General features: G+C 39.6%; 1 protein-coding gene across 1 annotated transcript; it reads right to left on the bottom strand.

The window, feature by feature from the left end:
• Nucleotides 1-7,836: 7,836 nt before the first annotated feature.
• LOC141772579 (specifically androgen-regulated gene protein-like) lies at nucleotides 7,837-18,026 on the bottom strand. The gene is made up of 4 exons (XM_074643705.1): nucleotides 17,953-18,026; nucleotides 11,144-11,327; nucleotides 10,373-10,535; nucleotides 7,837-9,712 (listed from the first exon to the last, which is right to left on the bottom strand). The coding sequence occupies exons 2-4, from the start codon at nucleotides 11,246-11,248 to the stop codon at nucleotides 7,977-7,979; spliced, it is 2,004 nt and encodes a 667-aa protein (XP_074499806.1). The 5' UTR covers nucleotides 11,249-11,327; nucleotides 17,953-18,026; the 3' UTR covers nucleotides 7,837-7,976.
• Between the last annotated feature and the right edge of the window lie 1,540 nt (nucleotides 18,027-19,566).

Below are 19,566 nucleotides of genomic sequence, written 5' to 3'. Positions count from 1 at the left end.
GGATCAGTACACTTTTCATGGCATCACTTCATTAAAAGACAGAGGGGCTGTGCACGGGCATCCCACTGTGCACCAAACCAAGCTATTTTTACACTAACAGACACATGAGGGGAAGCTGAGGCAATATTTAATTTATGATGCTCGTCATGAAAAGGACTTCAGCTGCACGCTGGGTAAAGAGAGTGTGGAAAGGTGGAGAGAGCAGCGAGGATCTCTTCATAGATTATGAGTCAAATTAAGCCACATTACGCCCCTTTTCAGATTGAGTGACACCATTTTTACTCAATGTGTTCCTGAGATTTGCGGCAGAGTAACTGACCGCAACCTGACTTGTTTTGCATAGAGTGTGTGGCACAGTTTTCTTTTGGGATTTTACTGAATTTGAAGTCAATAACTTTTTCTTTTAAAAAAGTTGAAGGCTTGGCACTATTTGGATCTCTATTAAAAATGTATGATTCTCAGAGATACACCACATTTAACGACTGTAGCAATGGTTCCTAACTCCAAAAATGTCCACTTTTCAACCATCAGAAGGCAAAAAATGTGGCAAACAGCGCTGTTACAACCTACTTTTTATTTAGACTCTGAAATATCGAAGTCGGACGATGCTGTAACAGCTGTTGCTGTAAGATAAATGCAAGACGGATGCATGTTGGGAGCCATCTCTGTACTATACTGCATGCTAATGAACTGAGGAGTTAGAAGTCCTGCAGAGAGCCTAATGTTCTTCTCCAGATGGTCATACACGGGGACACATCACCTCAGCTCCTCATTTACTTTCCTTCCAGTTCCGACATTTATGCTCCCCAATTGTCTGAAAGATTTATGTGTGAAAATGCCGAGGCTCACAGCTCAGAACTTTTTTCCCCTCTTTCTTCCCTTCTTTTCCCCCTCTCTGCAGGGGCTTCACATGCGAGGTTACCGACACCACCGCAGGCCCAGCAGGATCTCTTGGTACTCACCATGCCAGCACCGCAGGGGAGCGGAGTGGCTTGCTGAGTTCCACACTTTAGCGAAGGCATCCCAGCGAACGCTGCGGGCTTGCCCCAGGAATGCCTCCCGACCACAGCCTCAGTCGCTGGCACTAACAGGGAGCAGGAGAGGGAGAGGGAAAAGGGAAATACAGTTATCAAGTCGGAAGAAATGGAGATGTCATACATACAGCCGCTCTAACTAACTGAAAAACGTATTCTCGCCCATCACAGCAGCATCATTGATGAAAACGACCCCAGTGGCACAAGAGGCATTTAAGTTGTGTGTTGTATATTGTAACATCACAGCACTGGAAATGTCAGATGAGTTCTAATGAGTGTTATCACCACAGACAGTACCCTCAGGCTCTGGGTTATGAGGGCTTGTTTTCCTTGACTCCTATAGTCATATTACCTGAGTCTTAAGGAGGTAAGACAAGATACGGACAGCCTGCGTGAGTGAAAATGCGGGTGCTGGAGGGGATACAGGCCTGTACGCATACTCTATCTGGTGTGTGTGTGTGTGTGTACACCTGTAATCAGGTTAACTCATCAAGATCAAATGAGACATGAGAGGGAGACATTGTCCTGTTAAGATCCTAAGTTTAATCCTTATTACTGATGAGCCACGAATCATTCAAAGTATCAATCATCGTCATACAACTAAAATTGTATGGCGCTTACTGTCTATCTGAACGCACACACGCAGAGGAGAGAGATAATACCTGTATATTTTAACTCTTTTGATGACACAGAACTGGGCCGGGCATGCTAAAAATCCCAGCACAGTCAGCAGTGGCTCTGTGCCACTTTGTCTCCACTAATCCTCTATGATCAACTCATGTGTGGAGAAAGGGACGAGGCTTTTTTTCAGCGGCCTCTTTCAGACAGACACCGTGTAAGTAGGTAAGTACAGAACAGGACCAGGATGGTGGGGAAGTCCCATGAGCTCACTGTCTAGCCTTACAGTGCAGCAGCTACGCCTACTGTACCTGCTCCAACTACCGTCTCCAGGGAGTGTCTCTGAGGAGCTTTGTGGAGGTTCAGCTCATATGTGTGTCATAAAATACCAACTATTACTAAGATTCTGGCCACGTTTAATCCCTCTAACTGGTGAAATACCAAACTTCAGATCCCATTCAAACCATGTAAGGCACTCTAAGCTTCACACGAGTGATGATAGTGTTTAAGGGTCATCGTGACACTCTGATGGTGAGTAAAACCTTCCAGCAAATGGCCCACTTACATTCTCTGCTAATACTCCGACCTGAATCATTTCCTCTGGAAGGAACAGGACAAAGCGATTTTGTTTGGAAAGACAAAAAAACTGCAGCTGAGGACTGACCTCATAAGCTGTACAGAAAATAAAACTGTAAAAAATGACTTATTATTTCCCCACCAGACTAAATGAATAAAGGTCTGTAAAGAAAATCAAAAAAAAATCTCAAAATGCTACAGGTCCTGTTTCTTCTACAAAAGACAGTTTTATGAGACGTTTCATGGTTCAACAGCTGAACCAAATTCATTTTAATTAGTGAACCAATTTCATTATTGCGGAGGCACAATACCAAATTCTTCCCACATTTTGAATGACTGAGCTTCAAAAAGACTCGGACATATGCAGCAAATAAAATGGAAATTGAGTTAAAGTGATTTGGGTTCTTTGGCAGCAAAAGGACCTGTTGATGCAAACGTATTCCCCTTTGGCCAAATTAAAGCTGACTTGTTACCCCCTTCTCAGCGTTTTCGCATAACAAAGTGTTTGATAATATAATTATTATATTATAGTTTATTATGAATTAGTGAATGTAAAACTTTATACGTTATAAATCTATAACAAATGATCTGCTCTTATGACCTCATGTGGAGTGTGATAAAAGACTACAAGTCTCATAATGAATCATCTTAAAAACATTTGAACTCATCAAGAAATATGAAAAGCATGCAAACAAAAGCCATCTGTCAACACTAAATGTATCATGCACTGCTTTCCACTATTCTAATTCCACTTTCCACTAATTTTTGGATGCACGCAAGTTGTGATATGCAGAAGTAGAAATGTTTAAATTCATCACTTTTCTCTGTCTGTTTGCAGCTTATTCATCAGCATGTGTTATGAAAAATATTGTTGCATCTGTATGCACATTATTGAATGAATGCTGCCCATCATAGAGCCCTCAACCACAGTGGGGAAGTCTGGTTACAGCATTAGTGGTTGTACTGGTGCACACACATGAATCTAGGCTGCCCTCTAGTGGTCGAGCTGCTTCAGGGGTTTTCAACACAGGACACCAATACTGTCTGTAGGTCTATAATCAGGGGTCTGCAAACTGCGGCTCCGGAGCCACATGCAGCTCTTTAGCCCTTCTCCAGTGGCTCACTGTGGATTTATAAAAATGAATAACTTTTTTTTTGTTTTTTTGAGTATTAAGGCCACGTTGAGGAAAAAAGAGAAATCTGACATTTCGAGAATAAAGTCATAATATTATAAAGTAGTAATTTTACGTGTTATTTTCTTTTTTTCTCGTAAAGTTACAACTTTATTCTCGTAATATAACGACTTTTTTCTCATAATATTACAACTCTTTTCTTGTAAAGTTATGACTTTATTCTCATGATATTGCGACTTTTTTCTCGTAAAGTTATGACTTTATTCTTGTAATATTAAAAATAAATTCTCGTAAAGTAACGACTTTATTCTCGTTATATTGCGACTTTTGTTCTTGTAAAGTTATGACTATTCTCGTAAAGTTATGACTTTATTCTAGCAATATTACGACTTTTTTTCTCGTAAAGTCATGACTTTATTCTCGTAATATTACGACTTTTTTTATGTGAAATTATGATTTTATTCTCGTATTATTACGACTTCTTTTGTAATATTACAACTTTATTCTTGTAATATTACGACTTTTTTTCTCGTTAAGTTATGACTTTATTTGCGTCATATGTCGCCTTTTTTCTCGCAAAGTTATGACTTTATTCTCGTAATATTACGACTTTATTCTGTAAATCTGAGATGTTTTTCCCCTCAATGTGGCCCTAATACTCTGTAGTACATTTGCACTTTGGCCCTCCCTGCATTAGACTTATATATTATATACTTAGACTATAAACTGTGTTACATTCATCATAATGCTCAAATGTTTTGCGGTCCAGACAGATTTTGTATTATTATTTTGCCTAAAATGTCTCTTTTGATAGTAAAGGTTGCTGACCCCTGGTCTATATGAATGGATAGAGGAGTGAGAATGCGTAACTCCTATTATAATCGTGTCTTGCTTCAATTTGGGGGATTATAATAATCTGTCAGTTTTGGAATAGGTCCCATAATTTGAAAGGCTGTAAACAGGAAGTAAAATGTTGCCATGGAGACAATTAACGTTAATTAGCTAGCTAACAGTTTGCGTAGTTAGTTTCTGCGTCTTTTTTTATGGATGTTTATTGGCAATACTGACACCTTCGGAAAGTTTAAATCATATTTAATCTAAAAAATGCGTCTGTCGTGTCTGTGCTTTCATATTTGAGTGAGTTTATGTCACCAAAATTGTACCTTATTTTGCCTGCAGGAGTTGTGCGTCACCTCCACTGCTGCTCCGATAATTAACTTCTGGTTGTTTGGAAGTGATTAGCCCCTTCAGGTAGGTGTCTCCCTCCGCGGCTCGGGTTAGGGCTTTAGGTTAAGTTATGATAGAAGTAGGCTACTGTAGCAGAGATAACTGGCAAAGGCTATGGATACGATTAGGCGCACATATCGATGGGGAAACAGACTTCGACTCAATAGCAGCATGCACCTGTCCCTTTCACCTCCTTTTGGTGTATCCCTCCGCGCCCCCCCTGCACAACCTCTGCTGTAGAGTAATAAATAGGTGTTCACACTGCAGGTTTAAGAAACCTAAACATAGCCTACTGCTATAAAACCATCTAAAGTTTTTTGAAAAACTATGAACAAGGACAGTTATAGGCTACTGAAGGACTAATAAAGGAATATCTTATCTTAATAAACCCCCTAGTCCAGTGGTTCCCGAGCTTTTTCCTTAAGGGACCCCTTTTCTATCATCAAGTAAACTGTTTTGACGACCCCTGACTGACACTTTAATAGACTACTCTATCAAAAAGTAAGCACAATTACAAGCCAAGTGTAAGTCTCAACCCTTATGAAATCTATTTTATAATATTTAATATTTTATTGATGTGTGTATTTTTGTTCTCAAGTATGGTTTATTATGAGATATTTTTATACTTGGCAAAGGTTGTCTGGCACCTCAGGGATGCAATCCTAGTGTTTCTGTGTAATAACTGCAGGACGTTTGTGTAAAAAGAGCTATTTGGATGAATTGAGCAGATTATTTCCTATGAATATTCTCAAAGATGAGTTTTCCTGTTATTTTTAGGACCTTTTAATACAATTCTCTTTGTACAATACAACAATCATACATACTTAATAGGCTTTTTTTTTTGGGACAAATTCAGTGTTTTATTTTTCCTGATGCTTGGCCATAGTTGTATTAGCTCTTTGGTTGTTTTAACTGCGTAGTTTTCTAATGCAGGAGGAGGCTGTTTAGCAGAGAGGGAAGGTAGATGGAATAGATAGTGTTCACATTTTCACCATGCCCTTATCCTGTTTATATCTTAAATAATAATTCAAAATTTTAAAAAGTAATTTAGTTTTCTTTAAAGAAATTAATGAAATGCTGAGATATAGGCCAACTGTATATTTAAACAAAAAATGGTCTTTCACCCCTTAAAATCAAGAAGGCCTTGCGACCCCCTGTGAAGCTTTGGCGACCCCTAGTGGGGGTCAGGACCCCCAGGTTGGGAACCAGTGCCCTAGTCAAGTTGCAGCCTCTTTGCTATACTATATCATGGTTGCATAGTGATTTTTACAAGGCTTAAGAGTCTTTCCCCATCTCAGATCCCATCTAACACCTTTGTAACTTCCTCACACTGAGAATGCAGGTATGTAGGCTGGTATGTTATTCATAGCAGCTGATCTAGGGCGTCTAGGAGGGTAACACTAGTGAAAGTGACAGGACCTGTCACAGAGTCCTTGTCAGTCAGGTCTGCTGGCAGCGGGATAGCAGACAGAGCAGGTGGAAAGGGAAGATGGCTCACATACCAACCTGCCACAGAGCAGCACAAAGCAGCCTGTGTGTTGTCTGACAGCACATAACTGCTTTCTCTTCTTTTAGCTTTGCAGCGAAAGAGGATATTCGCTATGAGCTAAACTAATAATAATGCAACACACCAATGATAATTGACTTTCTACTACCTTTTGGTGTCTTGAAAGTACAATGAATAGAGTAATTCATCTTTATTGCAAAATATGCACATGCTTTATCTTTATATTCAAAACAATATTCATATCCTTTTTCTCTTGTTAAAAGCCTCCACTGGCAGATCACTTCCTTAGAAAAGATGTGTGAAAATATACATATGAACATATGAAAATATTCTGTTTATAGACAAGCAAATTAGATGATGGAAGAAAATGCAGGCTGAGATGAAAGTCAGGGCGGGATCCAGACAACAAAAAGTGTGTACTTGGCACTGATGCAGTCATTTGCAGACGACACACCCATGTGTAGAGTAGATCTAATTGCACCATAAAAGATAAGTGTGATGATTATCAGTTTGGGCACACTACACAGCAAAATATGTTTGGATGTGGCAGGTCTCCAACATATTCTAGGAAGTATATGTTCTAGGCCAAACATGCAAAAAATGTGTTGATTCAAACGTGTTTGCTGTTTTCTTTACAAACTCTAAAGTGCAGCAACCTGGTTTAAATACCTATTCAGAGAGATATCTCTCAAATTGAGCTTAATTTACACAGCGGTAGGTGACCTTAACACCGAATTAGAGAAAAGAGCAAATCCATTTGTCTGCAGCAGTGGTAAAATGTTTGTCAGACGGACCGTCTGCTTGTAAATGTGCCAGCAAAAAAGTGTCGCATGAACGCTAAACCAGGAAGTGAGAAAACAGGTTGCACCAGTTCTCTCGCCATCACATCAGGTGAGCCAGAAAACTATATTTATGATTTGACATGACACATGAGGGCTGACGGGTCACATGCCAACAGAGGAAAATAGGACATACTTTAAAGGCAGATAAAGAGAATGTGTGACAGGGACAGAGTGTGATAAAAAAAAAGTGTAATAATGCTTGTGCTAAAAGCTTTTAGATCAGCTCACGTACAACGGAAAGTAGCTCCAGATAAAGCTGCTGTTAAACACACTTGTATGTTTTGACAAGGGCGTCTCTATGCAACCATGCAAACCGCATGTTTCAAATTCTAATCAAATAGTGGCCACTGACTATGTGCTTTGGAATTAGAGTACACTATGTTCTAGCAACGCAGGACATAGTGTACTCTTTACATGTTTATTCAATTAAAATCAACACCCTTCAATTATGATGCAGTTTTGACAAACTGCACTGAGCAACACAGGTTCAATGCAGCTTATGTTAAGTACACACAAATCTGAATATCTGTGGTCAACAAAGTGAAAAAACCCAACAGATTTTAAAAAGTGGAAGTGAACAACTGACCTTTGAAAGTATTTAAAAAAGGAGAACTAAGAGTTGTGTCAATGTAACAAAGAATAACTTGTGAAAACATACACAGAAAGGTTCATACCTGTAGATCACAAGAAACATTAAAATGTCAAAATAACTAATTGCCTCTTAAAAGTAAGAGCATTTTTAATTCATAAAAACCACAGCTACAGTGAAAGAGTCAGTGAATATCCAAAGAGTTCTTAAACTAAAACACTGCACATACTGTGTATGAGAAACAAGTAGATGCAAGTATAAGCATGACAGCCAATGTATTCAAGACCCGTGAGGCCGTCTCATCATGCTTAATGCATTAAAAATAAAAATGCATAAATATGGGTTGCTTCCCGAAAGTTTTGTAATGCCTTCATCGATCCTGTATCCATCTCTGGTATGTTCCTTTAAATATAGTATCTGGAGGGAGTCCTAGGCAGGGAGATCATTGCCTCAGTCTCTGAGCAGCCCCAGCTTCTTCAGGGCATTGCGGCGGTCTTCTCCGTTTTCTGCCTTAGGGCAGATCAGTACACTGATGCCTTCTGATCGAGGCAGATTCGGAGAGTCTCCCAAGGACTGAAAGGCAGTCTGGGCAGGCAGGGACCTCCGTAAGTCCGGCTCTTTGCTGGTGGCAAGACCCACCTGCGAACCCTCTCCCCCAGCATGTGTAAACTCTGTCCCACCCCCCAGAGAGGCGGGGCGCACCCGGTTGTTACGTAGCTGGCTGGCCAGGCTGCCCTTGTTGGAGTCCTGACTTGCCATTAAGCTGCTTAGACCCAGGCCAGAGTGCTCCAGGGTTGCTGATTTGACACCTACGAACCTGGGCTGGGTTAGATGCTTGACCATGGCAGAAGGGGTAATAGGGGGCTCCAGGCTGGCTGATTTGACACCTACACACCTGGGCGGGGTTAGATGCTTGACCATGGCAGAAGGGGTAATAGGGGGCTCCAGGCTGGCTGATTTGACACCTACACACCTGGGCGGGGTTAGATGCTTGACCATGGCAGAAGGGGAAGGAGGAGACTCTGGGCTGGCTGATTTGACACCTACAAACCTGGGCGGGGTTAGATGCCTGATCATGGCAGAAGGGGTAAGAGGGGGCATGTTCACCTGTGCGTTAACCTCTGAAGCATCTTTGACATCAGACAGTTCATTATCTGACGGTGGAGGTCCGACGGGGTCACTGAAAGCAGCAGGAGCTGGGAGAACCTCATCAGGCTGGACCGCGGGAGCCGTAGCGGCAGCTAATGGTGACGCGGCTGCAGGAGAATGGAGAGGGACGCAGGGGCCGGGTGAACTGTTGACACGATTGTAACGTGGTTTAGAGGGTGGTGTATGTGAACCTAATGGGCTGATGGGAGCAGCAGGAGCTGTCCATGACTTTCTGGTTGTGGGAGAAGCGTCAGGGCTCAGGACAGGGCTGGAATCTCCCTCAGCAGGCAGCAGGCCAAGCTTTCGGAGGGCCTCCATGCGGACCCTATGGTGGTCCAACAAGAGCCGGTCACTGCTAGTGGGTGACGAATATCCATCAGAGCCAGCCTTGTGTGGCTTCAGAAGAATGTTGGCAGGAAGCATCTTGGGTTTGGGGGCCACAACAGGTGGACTTCTGGGCTCAGCGGCTTCAGGAGGAGGACTCATTAGGGGACCAGAGCTGACAGTTAGTAGACTCAGATCTGGGGGCTTGTTTGGACGCTCCTGGGTCACAGAGGTGCTCAATGAAGTTCTCTTCACAGAGGCTCTCTGGCAGAGCTGCTCCAAATCCACAGTTGCTCCAGGCTTTTTATTGGATACTCTTGGCGAAGGGCGAAGGTCTTTTATTAAGTCCCGTGGCTGTTTAGGGAGGACTGGCTCATCCATGAAGTCTGAGGGAGGAGGTATCACAACCGTATCTATCTCAGATAGATAACCGGGGGAAAGACTGGCACTTGGGACAATCTTAAGTTGACCGTATCCATCCGTGAATACAGACAGCTGAGTAGCGGTGGGGTGGATTTTGCAATCAGTGACCAATTCAGTGACTGGAGGTTCGGGTTGAGTCATGAGGTTCACTGATGTTTGGAGATCTTTCGTGTTGGAGGACTGTGGTTCGGAGGTAGGACTCGGAGCGTGATGCTCAGCTTTGTCTTCAATGGATCCAGAATCTGATGTCTGGTCTTTTCCAAACTTATCAGACTTGAAACTGGAAATGTCTAAGAAAGAAAAGCACAATTACTGCAGTTAGTATTGCAGTTATTAATGTTATTTTAGTGTAAAATGTGCACGTATACATCAGGGCTGTCAAAGTTAACACGACAATAACACGTTCGTTAAAATTTGAATCTCCCCTTTACAGACATACGCACTTTATGATAAATCACATGCAGTTTTGGGCAAGTCATAGTCAAGTCAGCACACTGACAGCTGTTGTTGCCTGTTGGGCTGCGGTTTGTCATGTTATGTTTTGAGCATATGTTTTATGCTAGATGTAACTGAGGGTTTCTGGACAATATTTGTCATTGTTTTATGTTGTTAACTGATTTCCAGTAATTAAAATATATATATATATATATATATATATATATATATATATATATATATATATATATATACACATATATACACACATTTGCATAAAGCAGCATATTTGCCCACTCCCATGTTGATAAGAGTATTAAATGCTTGACAAATTTCCCTTTAAGGTACATTTTGAACAGATAAATACTGTGCGATTAATCGTGATTAACTATGGACAGTCATGCGATTAAATATTTGAATCGATTGACATCTCTAGTATACATACATACATACATACATACACGTAACCAACAAAAAAAACATGCAAAACTGAATATTTCATGACATGAACGTACAATTTGCTCTCATCTGGCCCTTTGTGTCTGCCTGGAACCCAGGATCTGGTTCATCGTTGGATAGGCCGCTGTCCTCCTGCTGCTCCAGCGCTTCGATCGTCTCCTCCAGATACATGAGACACGCCCTTTCATCTGCAGACAGGTGCTCCATACTGTCTTCACTCTGCACACGAAAAAAAAGAGACTGTGAAACGCATCTAAACTACGAACAGTTTCTCAAAGTCTTCAGCAAACTCTCTCCTCCATTTAGCCCTTAACACACAGCCGTGAGAGACAAGACGGGAACGATAGGTCAAAGTTGTTTAGTGTTCAAACAGCTGAGAAGGAATGACTAATTACACCACTCCTGTCTTGCTCAAGGCCATCTTTCACTCTATATTGGCCTGTCAGAAAAACTCATTGCAGGTGACTGCTGCAGGTGCACGTGAACAGCGTGAGATCCTCTCCCCTCTGGCCATCTTTAAAGAAAACTCACTCTGAACAAACATGAGTGTACTTCACTTCAAAACAGATTCACTCCCCCTCATCTTCTCTCATTTGACCTTCTCATATTTACTGTAAACATCCATAGAGACGTCATTACATCTGCAAGTCTCATCTTTATTTCCCCATACAACACAGAACAGAAGCATTGTTAAAAGTAGTGTTTACTCAGGACAGAGGAGTAGTGTAGCAGTAAATGTGTGTCAATAAGTTAGACAATAAAAAGATAAGAGGCAGGGTCAGTGGGACAGAAGGCCGAGATGAGATGAGATCTACAGCAGCACTCACATAGGCAGAGTTCATGCTGATTACGCTGTCGCAGCTCCCGGCACTGTCCAAGTGGCTCAAGGGTTCCATGGCAACGCCGCCTGGCCACGTGTCACTCTTCGGCATTGCACAAGGAAGAGGACGAGGGCAGGACCTGGGCCTCTCGGTCCTCTTTTGATTGTGGAAACTCAGTCAGAGGAAGAATCTGAAAAAGGTCAAGGAGAAAATGTAAGAGTGAGACCGCTATCTCCTTTAGACAATATAAAGACTGACCTCCTACAGTCAGTAACATGAGATGAAGCTTTATATATGAGCCTCAATAGTTCACAAAATTGGTTTGTAGACATCACAGCAACAACTATTAATGTCAAATCCTTCCATTAGTGTGATAAATGAATGCAGCTGATGGCTAAATTATCCTCATAATGTAATAGCTCTCCTATTTAAGATGTCAAATGTGCCGTCACTGTCGCATATTAAACATAACCAGTTATGCAAATTGGGTCGTTATATAAATTAATGGATGAATTAAACATGAACCATTTTTATTTACACATTACACAGATTAATATGAAGTTCATAGATTATCAGGGTTTTGTTATGTTAAAGGATACAGTAGGTTCACAATTTGTCAAGTATGTCTTAAAATAATAGGCAGGTGCCCAGAGGTGTGGACTCGAGTCACAAATTTGATAACTTTAGACTCAACAAAATCAAAAAAGACTTGTAACTCGACTCGGCTTTCACTCCAATGACTCGTGACTTCACTTGGACTTGAGCCTTTTGACTTAAAAAGACTTGATACCTTCCCTCCAAGCCCAAAGATTAAAAAGTATGTTATTTAAAAAGTGTGCCACGAGACATTCCCTTCGTTTCCCCAATCAACTAACGTAAACACAATGACTTCCCAGCAAGTCAACACCTAATTCCCTAAATCCACTTTGTTTGAACAAATCCGACAGCATCCAATCAAGTTGCAGGAGAGAACTATGAAGAACTAATGTTATGTTACTGAGCGCCAGTTGGAAAAAATGATACCAAAGATGATTAGTTTGCGTACAAAAACTATGCGGGTGGTCAACAGCAAATGAATTGCAGTATGCAAAACGTTCGGGTCGTAAATTACAGACGGACACGCAAATGCATTACATTTTGTGACGAGCGCATGATGACTCATTTAGGACTTGAAACTCAAAGTTTAGGACTTGGCACTTGACTTGGGACTTGAGTGCAAAGACCTAAGACTTACTTGTGACTTGGTCCCACCTCTGCAGGTGCCCAGATGGCATATGAAACTTTGGAATACATTTTTGCAAAAAACGAGTATGTAACTTTTGAAAGTAACTTACAATTTAAAAGTTAAATTCATTAGCAATATGGTCTGGTATGACTAGTAGATTAATTGCTGCTTTTCGTTGTATTATATGGTATTATACTGTAATATTTGGGGGGTTTTGACATAACAATATTTCAATATGTCACCTTGGGCTGTGGGAAATTTATAGACAAACTGATTACTCTGCCGTTTATCTTTTCAATTAATCAGTCATAAAATAATTTGCAGATCTACTATATTATGCAACACATTTCCTTTCTTATTGACATAAGTGTAATGGTTTATTACATTAACATCTGTAGCCAGATCTGCTTTCTAAATGATTGCAGCAACAGATAGTAGGAGGAGGATATTTAGAGCAGTCAGGTTATGCTGTGCAAATAATAAGTAGAAGTCATATAGCAATGCTTATTTATTGGTATTCCAGTCACTATGATTCAGAAATGAACGGAGAAATGCTCATCTGATATGCCGTGTTATGTTGCAGCACCATGCTGCTTCCATGTGTTTTTCCTGCCTGTTATCCTGTGTATGTTACTGCTGAAAGGTGGCCAGCCAAAAACTAGAGGGATTATTATCTGCCGAAGGGATACAAGGAGAGAGATCTTTCAAAATCCTCACTAATGGACGGCTGATTTAGGAACAAACAGGGCAGTTAATGAATACAGAAGAGGCCACTTAAAGCAAATTTATCACCTCTTTACTTTCCCTGTTAAGAGCTTTAAGTGCATTAGCAAGTACCAGAAGCAAATACCACCAACAATGAACAATGACTGAGACATGAAGGGATAATATTTGATCAACTCGGGTTAATACTCTTGTGGATTTTGGCTAAATAGGTCACACAAAATGCAACATACTGTATCCCAAGACAAAAGCTTTACAACCTGTGATATGGCTCATTCATCACGTAGCCACAGCTGCACAGTCAGGTTCAGGTGTGTTCGTGGGAGCAGAGCAAAGCCAGTGCCATTGTTCTCTTATCTCAGAGAACATTTGATTAAACATATAAAAGCAACGGAATTTAGGTTTCCCGTTAGGAGTCAGCGTCACTGTTCGTCAGCGAATTAGCCCCCAAAACGACGTGAGGTCTCTGAGCCTGATGCTGCATGAAGGGTGTGAGTTAGCATAGTAATTACTGGTGCATGAGGTTCCTCTGAAGACGAGCCAGGTACACATGCCATAGACATTATGTCATCTCTGCCAGTATGACACAGTTCATATGTCAATTATGTGTGACACAAGAAATGTTTCTAGAAAATGGGAGCAGCTTCCGAGGTGTTTCTTGTAATGGACTGCATTTGCATTTTATGAGAGATGAGAGATCAATTAGTGACTGGTTCTATTACATTCCCACAATTAAAGAAACTAGCACAGGGTTGGTAATTTTAGAGGCAGATTCAAGTATTTTGTTTTTGTGACCTCCAGCAGGAGCTCCCAAACTTTTTTTTGGCTCCTGAACTTAGAATGAAGAGATGTCTACTTGCCAGTTGTGTTTTCCTTCTCAGATTATTCAATGCTAGGGGTGTAAGAAAATATCGATACACATGAGTATCGCGATATTATGTTTTGTATCGATTCTCCAAAAGGCTGTATCGATTTTTAATTAACCTCTTAAAAATCAGACGGCCCACCGGTGGACCCGGCCGCTATTCTGTCTTTCGGAGGTTGTAGCAGTTTTAAAGCTAGAGTGAAAGTACTAGAAACTAGAAAACCTAAGGAATCCATTGGTACCAACCATGTCATACTTGCAGTTCGAGAAGGAGGCTAAATAATGCTCTGAAGTTATGCTAAGTTTTGGTGAGTAAAAACAGGCATGGCCATTTTCAAAGGGGTCCCTTGACCTCTGACCTCAAGATCTGTGAATTAAAATGGGTTCAATTGGTACCCACAAGTCTCCCCTTTACAGACATGCACACTTTATGATAATCACATGCAGTTTTGGGCAAAAACCAAGTCGTATTGTTATGCTATTTTCACCTATTCTAATATGGTGTGTTTTAATATTTCTGCATACTGGGGTCCCTAAACAGTGTTGAATTACATAAATTGGGTATCACTGTAAAGCTGAGACTCTTGTGGATCCAATGAGCTCAATTGTATTCATATGTGATGATGTTAGTCCCCATAGCAGCCATTTCACAGTTTTTAACTCAGATTTTATACATATGGTGGTGGGTCTTTATACTATGATAGTTTTCCTAAAACTAGATTTGAAATTTTAAAATTGCAATATATCTCTTTGCTTATAGTATCACAATATATTGCAATATATTGAATCGTTACCCCTGTAACATGATACATATCTTATCGCCAGATTCTTGCCAATGCACAGCTCTATTCAACGCGTTCTCATCCCACCTCGTCATACACTGACCCCTCGGCGTCACCTTTTTGTTCGCAGTTAACATGTACTTAATGTTGTGAAGTAAACAAAAACACTTTTTTAGGTTCAAGCAATAAAACCACTACAGTTAGGTTTAGGCAAAAACAACATGGTTGGGCTTAAAACTATTAAGTTTGTACAGTGAAAATGACACTAAACGTTGTGAACACGGGACACAAGCAAACAGCTGATTGTACATGACGTACAGGACACGAACTGCGGTCTCCTGGATGAAAGCCTTGTGTTTGTTGGACCCATCTGCTTCCCTTCCCTTGTAATAGTCATTACAGTAACAGACTAGTAATTCATATTTGATCAGCGCTGCCTAGTTTGATCGGAGTTCGTGAGTGATTTGCAGCTGCCAGCTGCGTTGAATGAACAGCCAATAGGAACGCTCTCTCTGAGTTTTTAAAGCTTGAAAACAGAGCCAAGAGGAGGTGCAGAAATCTAGTTTTCTCTCAGAGCACTTGAATTACAATATGCTGAAAGAATATTATTATTGCATTTTTGCACAATGAATGCCGAAAAACATTCTGCCTACTGCAGGTTTAAAACTGACACTTTTCTGCAGACAAGTGAAAACATCTGCAATGAAAATTTAAAACAGTTTCCAACAGAAATCAACTTGTTTCTAGTTTTCTTTTTAGAAAAGAGTGTCTCTCTTTTGAACAAGAAAAAAAGAAGACAGGATGCTGCACTAGATTTTCTCACTGGCTTTAAGAAAATAAGAGTTTAATGATTCAAGATGCATGAAAGAAATGACTTGGTAAGACAGAGATTTGTGTGACTGCTATATATTTTTATACATCCCAGGTTGGCAACCACTCATCTAGAGCGCTGGCAAAGAGCAATGACATTTTTGTCTTGTTGACATGAAGACAACAAGGACAACTCCCACATTCACTAATGTCTTTTGGCAACAGAAGGAGGTTGACAGAGAACCCACTGGCCTCCCAGGGAAAGTGTTAATCTCTGCTAATTAAAGTCCCTTTCATCCATACATACATCAACCCAAGCTCGAGCAGCCAACACCTCCGAACAAGGCAGCTAACATACAGGGCGGCAGCGGGTGAGCTCACTACACCCACAGCTGAGTCAGGATTTAATAGTAACAGGAATGTCACTTTGCTTGCTTTCATGTCTTAAAGACTCTCTCTGTTAAATTAAGCCGAGCGCTCTGATGTGACTGGGTGTTCCACTTGAATTATAACCATAGATAAAACACTTTAAACTATAAAAAGGGGAGGATCGGCTCAGCAGCTCCAGATCTTTATTGTGTTTACTGTGAGAACAGCTGCACAGCTTGTGAGTCTTACTTGCTCTCCGAGGAATCATCATGTACATGTAGTCTACGATGACAAATTATAGTGCGATTGTAAAACAAAAAATGTGGAGCATGTGTTCAAGGGCAGCCAGAGAGCTGGTTTAATGATTAACAGTAAACAAAAGTACAAAAGTTGTGCAACTCCCAACCTGCTGGAGTGAACAGAAATATTTCATTAATGTTTAGCTTGGCACCTTGTCCCACTAAAATCTATATTATTGACATTTATATGTGCAAATATTTGTACTTTCCCTGACTCAACCTAAGCCACAAAATATTCAGTGATTAAACATCACTGATCAATGTGTCATCTCTAAAAAGAGATGTGGCATGAAAAGTGATTAGTCACGCTGATCAGATGTGGGATTATTTCTTTTGCAGAAATTTCACCCCCAACTTCCTTTAACCCAAACCGCTAACTGATAGAGGATGACACAAGCTGAGCAAATAGGATCAGTCACACTCCTAAAAGCTACAGCTTCTGGAGTTACTAATATACTGAAGGAGAAGTGCTCTAACAAACATCTTCTTTCCATTCATCTCGATGTTTTTGGTCTTTTCTTATTTGAGGATATACAGTGGGAGAAAGCTTGGGAAAGTTGTGATAAATACTGTATCAATAACTCATCGTCCTCCTAAATTCACATTTAGATTTAGTATCTCGAGACACAAATAACATGTTTCTACTGGTCCCTTTAGAAAGGTAAAATGCGTTGATATTATTATTAATGTGTGATATTAAAAATGTTTTATTTTTATTGAAACTTAGGAAGTTTAAAAAGATTGAATACCTGACGAGTGCTGTTAAAATTAATAAAATGAGATTGTCAACGTGTAATGTGCATAAACAAAGTTCCCAATGAGTTTTTACTCCTGGTTAAATAAAATAAATAATAACAAACTTAAGGAAGTGTCTTACATAAAATTCACCGTATAAAGATTCAAGCTTGATATTGATTACAAATGTAATTTCTTTGGACTTGAAAAAGAAGAGTATTTCCCATCTATTCTTTCACTGTATCTACACAAGACTGTTCTGGACTGATGTTGCCAACCTTCTACAAAAGAAACTTAAGATGACTGTTGAAATATATATGTTTGATGTAATGCTATATTTTAGTCAAGATAAGAAATAACATGCTGTATATTATACAATTATTTATTATTTTTGGAAAATTCAATATTCATAAGAAAAAATGGTCAGGAACCAAGCCATCTTCCCTTCATTTTAATAATGAATTCAAACAATATAGCACCAAGCCATTAAGACTTTTAAATTATTAAATGAATATGATGTATATAACAAACTGGCATTATGAAATGTATATGTAATTCTTTTTGTTTTGTCTTCCTTTTGTCTTCCATTTTTTGACATACTATGACTTTTCAAAAAAAGTTTTGACTTACTGTACTATGACTTTTTATGAAATGTTACAACATACTATACTAGGAGTTATTTTTCAACATACTATATGACATTTTTTTCATGAAATTTCGACATACTATATTACGACTTTTTTTTCATGACATTTTTTGACACACTTCTTATTTTTTCCAATTGTCTATTTATCTGTGTACCTCTCTTACTGAGCATGTGTCCAATAAAGAAAGCATTATAATAAAAAAAAGAGGAAGTCATAGTTAGTTCTGCAGAAACACAAGTTCAGACAAGCACTGATGTGTGTGACAACTTCTTCCTCATAACTCCTCTGTGATCATGCATAAAGCAGAAACTAAACATGGCTCTCACTTCAAACAGAAGGATTGATCTGATAATAACTCACGTGAGAAGTTGACCTGTCCAGCTGAGTGTATATAAAAAGAAACGAGCTTTTTAAAAGCGTTTTCAGATGTCAGTCCATAACGGAGGTAGCAGTCAGTGCTCCTCACTGCTCACCTCCGACAGCTGCTGTCTGTCGCTCTGTTCCTGGAAGAAGTCAAACTACATGACGAGAAGTCACAGGTGGGAAATAATTGCAGCCAGGTGAGCCAATTAGCTTCCGGACAGGCTGGTGTGCTGCGGCCAATCAGCGAGCGTCTGATCATGACGTATCCGATGAAGAGCCAATGGAATAGCAGCAGCCAAATAAACCCAAACACAGATGAAATAAAATCTATTTTTACTCTCCACAACAACAGTAGAAATGTTTAACAAAATATGACAGTCAGATTTAAAAAATATGATATATAATTTATATATTTATATTTATATAATGTGTGTAAATATTTGGAATAATAAAAGAGGCTTTTATTGACTTATTTATTTACTTATGAAAAGATAAGATATTCCTTTATTAGTCCCGCAGTGGGAACATTTTTTTTTATGAATATCATTTAATTAATAATAATTTGTAATAATTATTAATAATTATTTTATAGATATACATTTTATATATTTTATATTTTATATATTTATATAATTAACAATAATTTAATAATTTTTAATTATACTTTTCTTAAGTATATCTCGATCGAGTAGGCCTATAAACCAAGTATACTTAGACTTTTCTGTATACTTGTCAGTATGAGCCAAGAATACTTATATATACTTTTGTAAAGTATCTTATCTCTGATAAGTACATAGAAAGTAAACTGAAAGTATACTCTCTTATCTATAGTTTAAAAGACGTATACTAATAGCACACTTGAATAAACTTATCTTTGGTAAGGGAAGAGTCTGCGACCATGCCAGCTCCTCCGTTAGGCTGTACTCAGACTAAGAGGTGCTTTGAGCTAAATATTAACGTCACACACTAACATGCTTACAATGCTAATTCTACCACGTTGATGTTAAGCAGGTATAATGTGATTGGTTTTGCATTTATATTGTCATAAACCAAGGTTGGCTATTTCCAAAGTGATTAAAATTCATCCTGTGGGGAACATGATGTGTGTACCTAATTTCACAGTAATCCATCCAATATTTATCAAGATATTTCAATAAAACTGAAAATGTCAACCTCATGGTGGCGCTAGAGTGTAAGTCAGGGGATCACACAAGTCTGTAGGATAAATCACCTGGAAACCATGAATGTCTGTACTAAATGATGTCAAGAATGCCAGAATAACTATATACACTTTGACCTATTGGAGGTGCTAGAGAAATGTTAAACAATCACCAAAGTCATAGAAATTATCCTCTGGAAACCTTGAATATCTGTAGCAAGTCAAGGCAACCCATCCAACATATCTGAACCACAAATGTCAACCTCATGGTGTCACCAAAGTCACTAGGCTTCATCCTCTGGGGACCATGAATGTCTGGACAATATTTCATGGTAACCCATCCAATAGTTGTTGAGATGTTTCAGTCTGGACCAAAGTGGACACCTGTTTTGTCTTTTTAGCTTTTTAATTGTGCTAATCAGGAAGACTCCACCAATGAGCCGTATTATTGA

The sequence above is a fragment of the Sebastes fasciatus genome, chromosome 8 (genome assembly GCF_043250625.1).
Source record: "Sebastes fasciatus isolate fSebFas1 chromosome 8, fSebFas1.pri, whole genome shotgun sequence".
Taxonomy (NCBI): domain Eukaryota; kingdom Metazoa; phylum Chordata; class Actinopteri; order Perciformes; family Sebastidae; genus Sebastes; species Sebastes fasciatus.
Note: the sequence above shows the minus strand (reverse complement) of the source record. Positions and strands in the feature narration are given on the sequence as shown.

What these genes read in the sequence shown, in the direction of transcription:
- LOC141772579 (XM_074643705.1), bottom strand. Translation starts at nt 11,248, where the DNA reads ATGCCGAAGAGTGACACGTGGCCAGGCGGCGTTGCCATGGAACCCTTG. An exon ending in TCAGCATGAACTCTGCCTAT is followed by an intron (nt 10,536 to 11,143) that starts GTGAGTGCTGCT and finishes TTTCGTGTGCAG; the next exon opens with AGTGAAGACAGTATGGAGCA. An exon ending in GGGCCAGATGAGAGCAAATT is followed by an intron (nt 9,713 to 10,372) that starts GTACGTTCATGT and finishes TTTCTTTCTTAG; the next exon opens with ACATTTCCAGTTTCAAGTCT.